The sequence below is a fragment of the Hibiscus syriacus genome, unplaced genomic scaffold (assembly GCF_006381635.1).
Source record: "Hibiscus syriacus cultivar Baekdansim isolate YM2019G1 unplaced genomic scaffold, ASM638163v2 tig00111881_pilon, whole genome shotgun sequence".
Lineage (NCBI taxonomy): Eukaryota > Viridiplantae > Streptophyta > Magnoliopsida > Malvales > Malvaceae > Hibiscus > Hibiscus syriacus.
The window spans coordinates 557,007-563,594 of NW_024063209.1; the positions used below are offsets into that span (position 1 = coordinate 557,007).

Below are 6,588 nucleotides of genomic sequence, written 5' to 3' on the forward strand. Positions count from 1 at the left end.
TTAATGATTTTGGTGTTTTGAAGAAGTTTCGTATTAGAAATCCATCAAGCATAGTTTGTAATCCACTTATATTATATACAAGGCAGCATTAGGAGAATGGATTACAAAAAAGTTGCAATAAAACTGTATTCATTTAATTTTCATTAAATAAGTTTACATGAAATATGTTTATAAGATGTATGACAACATAAACACAAACCTACGGTGTACAAACTCTATCCTTTGGATAGCAAACAAACTCGAGTGTCACCATCGTCTACAAGTATGGTTCAAACAATAATATATTCAAAAAATAAATCGATTCTCCTATGGATTTGGTGGGCCCTTCACCATACCCACATTCGAATATGAGTCATATACGAGTGTCGAACATGGTTACTTCAAGAAAAATGAAGAGTCCAAGATTGAATAAGAACAAAATCACCCTTTATCATCTCCTGGGAGCGTCCAAGAATGAATTCATTTCTCTTCCGACAGCTCCAGATTCAGTCTGAGTCCGGTACTTTTCGATTTCTCTTGCTATATGAGCATCGGAAGGTACATACAACTGATAAAGAAATTTCACTACAAAACGGGGAATTAGTGCAGCCACAATGATGGCAAGCAAACACAACCAGAACAATCCAGTCTTTGCAATTTCGAAGATGGCCCTGTCAAAGCATAGCAGTGCCGAGGGTCACAACATCATATACAATGGAAATTATATATATCGACCCATTTACTCTATATGAATAATTAATCAACCAAAAGGTCATAATTGAGATGTTCTAGCCTCGAGATTACTGCTAAGTACATAAATATAGAACTGGGGGAGATCATGCTTACATAAAAACATCATGCATGCGTACATGTATTTATATGCATGTTCATATGAGCACACACATACTTGCTAATCCGTATGACAAATCTGGATAAAAAAGCTTGAACATGAAATCTGCCTGAACCTAATTTGACCCAAACTGACTAAAAGTCTAAGGCCAAAACCAGATGGTTCAAACCCAAAGAAATTTGAACAAAAAATTATCCGAATTCAAAGTTCATCCTATATTTGCCACCTCTATTTGTACATATCAATTTATACTTGTAGAACAGTATGTTGTTTTAGCAGGCAAGTAAAAATATTAATGTTTTAAGGTATTTTATGGGGAAATATTTCTCAACATGCTCAATTAAAGTAAATAAAACCTTCTCAGTTAAAGTAAATAAAACCTTGGAATATATATACGGTAAAAGGAGCTTACCAGTAACCAACTAAAAATGGTAAAGAATCAATAACGATAACACAAATGAAAGTTGCGATTATAGATCCCCAAATGGCTGCATGAGTTAACCAATTCCACCGCATGACATCCATGGCCAAATGTAAATTCACCAATATGACAACCGCAAGGGTCCAAAGATCCCCTATGCTCGATGCGTCAACGGTGCTGCCCCAATAAGAAAGAAGAGGAATAAAAAAGGCAACTGCACTTTGCCAGAAAGTATCTATCATTGTTATCCAGAAAAGCTTTTTGTTGTAGCATTCATGTCTTTGCCCAGCACTATACAGATGAGGGTACTTTAAAAGAGTCCTTCGGCTCAGGTCCTTATCAAGAATACCGACCACAATCGTAGGCAACGATGTGTAGATTATGGAATACAACACACTGCTCCACTCAGTGATTGCAGTGGTCAAAGTGAAACAAGTAAAAAGCACATACCTGCAAAGAAAAATAAAAAAGTACTCGGCCACAAATGAATTTCAGCTTCTATTCTGAACCAAGTGTAAATAGTGATTTTCAAAACACACACATATAAATCAGGCAAAGATGACATTATTGCCTTGAACCCTGTTTGTCCTGATAAGTAGCAGACGATGCGATGAATCTAAGGTGAAAATCGAGGTTCACTTAAACCACCAACATGCTCGAACACCAAATCTAGATTGAACATATGCATGCAAAAATGAAGTATCTAAAAGTAACTCACCAAAATAAAACAAGGACAAACACAGCATTCCTGTAAAAATTGTAAAGGATCATGTAGCCCATCCTCTGGTAATTCCAATGGCCATGGACCAACAAAAGAGGGACTAAGAATCTGAATTGCCCCATCGCAAAATCTGATGCCATTACAGCTTGCCTACCTTCTTGGCCACTGATTCCAACCCCGACATCTGCCATTTGGATCATTGAAACATCATTGGCACCTGTCAAGCATCCAATAGTATGGATTTAATTGGTCCAAACTCCAAACCACCATAAAGAAAAATCAACAGATTGATGATTACCATCCCCAATGGCAAGTGTCATGTCTGAAGTCCTCTTCTTTATAAGGGCCACAATTCCAGCTTTTTGTAACGGGGCTACCCGACAACACAAAACCACAGAACAATTACACGCTAACTGGAAGAGCTGCAAGCAAATATGAAAAAGTGTCATATCAGCATGCCGGAAATCAGAAAAGGGGGAAACAAGAGTTTACAACTCCTTACGCTTTCTTCCAGTTCACTGTCAAGAATATATACAAGGCTGCTGCCATCAATAATCAAGGCTATGGGAGTTAAACCAGCTCCCGACATTCCTCCTGTGTCATTTGTAGTGCCTGATATAGTTGTGAGCTTCTTAGACATAATGATGGCATCTTCTAAACTCTTTCTACATGACTCCTTTGATTTTCTGTTAATAATAATTTGTGTCATTTTACTAGTCAAGAGCCTGGAGGAGTACCCAATTGATATGGCAGTTTCTTGCTTGTCCCCAGTCAACACCCATACTTTTATCCCGGCTGTTCTAAGAGACTCAATGGCTTCTGGCACTCCTTGTTGCAGTTTATCTTCAATACCAGAGGCACCTAGTATACATAGATTTTTTTCTATATTGCTTGCAACCTTCCGAAGCAAACTAGCTCTACCCATTAAAGCAGTACTTGCTATTTCAAATGCAGAGTGCCATTCCTTGAATTCTGAAGTACTCAGCTCTCTCATCCCGACAACAAGTGTTCTCAAGCCTAATGAGGAGTAAGAGTAAAGATTGGCTTCAGTTGTGCATATTACATTTTTATTCATAGATCTATCTGCGACACTAAACATTGATGTGTCGGCTCCTTTTACAAAAACTTTTACAGATTTGTCTGAGAACCCCAAAATAACAGACATTCTCTTCCGATCACTATCAAACTCATGCAAACCCAAAACATCAAACCTGCACGACCAAAAACATTTCTATACATCAACAAAAGCATAAAATATGATAAAATGCAGGAGTACAACATCGCAAAACAAAAAATATATCTTTAGTGGGTATTATCATAGGACATCCTTTTTCTCCCAATCCAAAAGTAATTTCAATGTTAATTCTTAATCTTACGATATCCCAATGTCTCAAAATTTCAACAATAAAAGTAAAAAGAAGTGATAGTAAAATATGACTGGTAGACACAGTTTTCCCAACCATAGAACTAGGTAAATATGCAAAGAATGAGTAACTTGAAAAAAATGATAATAAACTCAAAGAATAAAAAGCTATGATTGACTTTGAACCATGAAAATTACAGGTCATTTTCACTTGTACAGGTTAAAAACTTAGTTCCGACCCCCATGCTGTTGGTGCAAAATTGGTTGAGGAAACTTCAAAAATGAAACTTGTATATATACCGATTTATCCAATAAAAAGTTAGAAAACTGCATATCTAGTTTTTTCAAGCATTTCAACTAAATAACCAACAGCAAAACTGAAACGGATGCAGGTGGAGGTCATCATAATATAATAAAACAGAAATGGTGGAAATGAATTCAACAAGATAGAAATCAGCACTTCATATTACCTTTGCCTTTCTCCTTGAATGTCGATCATAACATGACCAGAGGTTCGTTCTATCAGCATAAATCCATATGAAGCAGCAGCATAAACCAATGCTTGTTCATCTGGAGATTCCCCTTGGTAATCTATCAACTTCACGGTAGGATCAGGCGTATCTACAATTAGAGGCACAATTGTATTGCAAGCTGCCAGTGCCAGGAAGAAATTGTGGACATGACTGCCTTCTTCTGTTTCTTTTCCGTTCCTTGCAAGTTGTAGAAGATCTGGAACAGTCTTAACCTTTATCTTAGGCCTCAAAACACTTCCATCCACTGATTAAAAAGAGGGAAACAAAGTCAGAAAATGCTAAAGAAAACTAAAAAATATTCCTTTCTATGACGGAAAGTAATGGAAATATATCTGTTGTTTACCTTTCACAAAGTAACCATCTTTCTGATCTAGTGAAATGGCTTTCCCACCACTGTAATCTACTCCCCAAATGCTTGCACACTGAAATTCCATCTTGTTCTCTGTAAGTGTACCAGTTTTGTCAGAGAAAACATATTTTATTTGTCCAAGGTCCTCATTTATGTTCAAAGCCCTGCACTGAAATCTTGAATTTGAAGACTCGTCGTACATCTGGGTATCTCGAATCATGAAGTAAGCCTGACCAACCCGGACTAGCTCCATGGAAATATACAGCGAAATGGGAATCATGACCTGGAACACAATTACTGACATGAGGAATGTGAAACAAATTTCCAATCCCCATCCAGAATAATTATAGTTCTCTTCTTCTCCTTTAGAGAAATTCTTTCTTCTATAAAAGGGCATGTAATCCAACTCGTCCCTATGGCGCCTCAACCAAACAGTGGTACAGACAGAGACAACTGTACACAAAGCAATAAGAAACAGTGAGAGGAAGATGATCTCCAAGTTCATATGAGTCTCAAGCCGGCTCCTCTTAGATGGGGCTCCTGAGCTGTTAAGTATAGCTTTCGTCTCACGGCCAGCATAGACTGCAACCCCAACTGCCCAAGCAGTATTTTTGAGCTCACAGCCACGAAGAATAATGTTGGAAGGACCAAGTGACAGTCGTTTCCCATCAACTTCCATGTTCGCTTGAAACCCATATATGTTCCTGTTGGGTTTCTCACATTTAATCAACCCAGTAATCTTATCCTTCTCAGGAATCTTGATAAGGGTCTCTTGTTTTGCATACCGTGTCTTCAAATTCGATTCTCCATCCAAATTAATAGTCTGTATGTATGCAACCCCAGTTGGATCACTAGTTGAGAGCAGAACCATATCACAAGGAATGGTTTCATTTGCATAAATCTTGATAATCTCACCAACCTGAATGTTCTTCCATTTCTTTTGTTGAAACTGATCATTCACCAAAACTGAGGCTAGCCTATTATTCTCAATCCGGTCCGACTTATGGCGCCTATGGTCCTCATATGCATCCTTAACTGCTGTAACCAGAAGGACAAATGCCAATGGCAGAATGGAAACTCCACGGCCAAATACTGCAAGCTGAGGCAGCTGATTAAGCACAGCAATCACAAGAAAGTATATATAGGCAACTCTATGAAACTGCTCAAACAAGTTCCTCGGCAAAAATGTTAGGATTGAGTACTTTCCGGTCCGAATCGAATTCCCGGAAAACTCAAACCTCTCATTTGTCAGAAAAGGATCATTTATGTGTACCAGCCTAGCATCTTCAACATCGATCTCTTTTTGTGACATGCTAATGCTATTTGTCTCTGAATTAGCTCCGTGAGACCCATATCTAACAGATTTTGGTTCCAAACCACCAAAATTGGCCTCCCTAATTGAATTCCTACCCGAAGCTTTGGACTGGATAGAAAAATTGCTCCTTCTTGATGATGAACTCAAGGCAGATCCAACGCTATAAAAATCCTCAACTGATTCTGAATCCATCCCCAAAACAACTAAAGGAGCTCCTTCAATTTTCTTCTCTGAGATCAGAGGTATATAATTCAAAAATAACTATCTATGGATCAAAGGCACCTCCAACAGTTCAAAGTCAACAAATCAACAAAATTCATGAAAATACCCAGATTGTGGTTTCAACCAAATTTGCTGGTTCCATAATTCTAAAGAAATGCTCAAAAGTCAAAACTGAGTTTTTGAATCCATCAAAAACACAATTGGAGGATCCCTTCCAACTTTCTTCTCTTACATCAGAGTAATACATTAAGGAAACCACTATCTACGGATCAAAGACACCTTCATCAGCTCAAATTCAACAAATCAACAAAGCTCAGTAAATACCCAGATTATGGTTTCAACAGAATTTGCAAGAAAACCAAACATCAGCAAGAGATGCCAAGAAACAGAAAACGACCCACAAATCCAATCAGCAGAGTAAATCCAAAGCTACAACCCAGTACAAATACACAAGTACAAAGAAGAAAGAACCTTTGCTTTATGATCCTTTGTTTGAAACTGAGCAGGTTCAAGAGCAAGACATGGAAAGGAAAATCTGTAATTATGAAGGCAGATGTGCTGATGCATTCAATTCTGCCATTTGTTGACAGAGTGATGAAAGTGTTCAAAAGTCAAGGGGCACGGTAAATTTGTAATGGAAAAGAATGAGAAAAGAGGCCGGCAATTCAAGAGTTAAGTACAAACAGACATCAATGAATGTTGAATCAAGTCCTTTTCATTTCACTTGGAAAATTCAAACCCAAATTTTAATTTCATAATGAAAAGGAAATATGAAAACATGAAACTTTAATTCCTTTTATTTATGTTGGAGTGTGGACTACCATTTCACAAGAGA

At 37.6% G+C, this 6,588-nt stretch overlaps 1 protein-coding gene across 1 annotated transcript; it reads right to left on the bottom strand.

The window, feature by feature from the left end:
- Positions 1–300: 300 nt before the first annotated feature.
- On the bottom strand, positions 301–6,375 carry LOC120172874 (phospholipid-transporting ATPase 1-like). The gene is made up of 7 exons (XM_039180224.1): positions 4,211–6,375; positions 3,805–4,111; positions 2,474–3,182; positions 2,270–2,393; positions 1,969–2,188; positions 1,242–1,700; positions 301–650 (listed from the first exon to the last, which is right to left on the bottom strand). Exons 1-7 carry the CDS (start codon positions 5,721–5,723, stop codon positions 431–433), a joined length of 3,552 nt encoding a protein of 1,183 aa, XP_039036155.1. The 5' UTR covers positions 5,724–6,375; the 3' UTR covers positions 301–430.
- Between the last annotated feature and the right edge of the window lie 213 nt (positions 6,376–6,588).

Coding starts and splice junctions, on each gene's coding strand:
- LOC120172874 (XM_039180224.1), bottom strand. CDS start 5,723: ATGGATTCAGAATCAGTTGAGGATTTTTATAGCGTTGGATCTGCCTTG. Junction 3,183..3,804: donor ATTCAAGGAGAAAGGCAAAG/GTAATATGAAGT, acceptor TTGGTCGTGCAG/GTTTGATGTTTTGGGTTTGC. Junction 2,394..2,473: donor ACAGTGAACTGGAAGAAAGC/GTAAGGAGTTGT, acceptor ATTTGCTTGCAG/CTCTTCCAGTTAGCGTGTAA.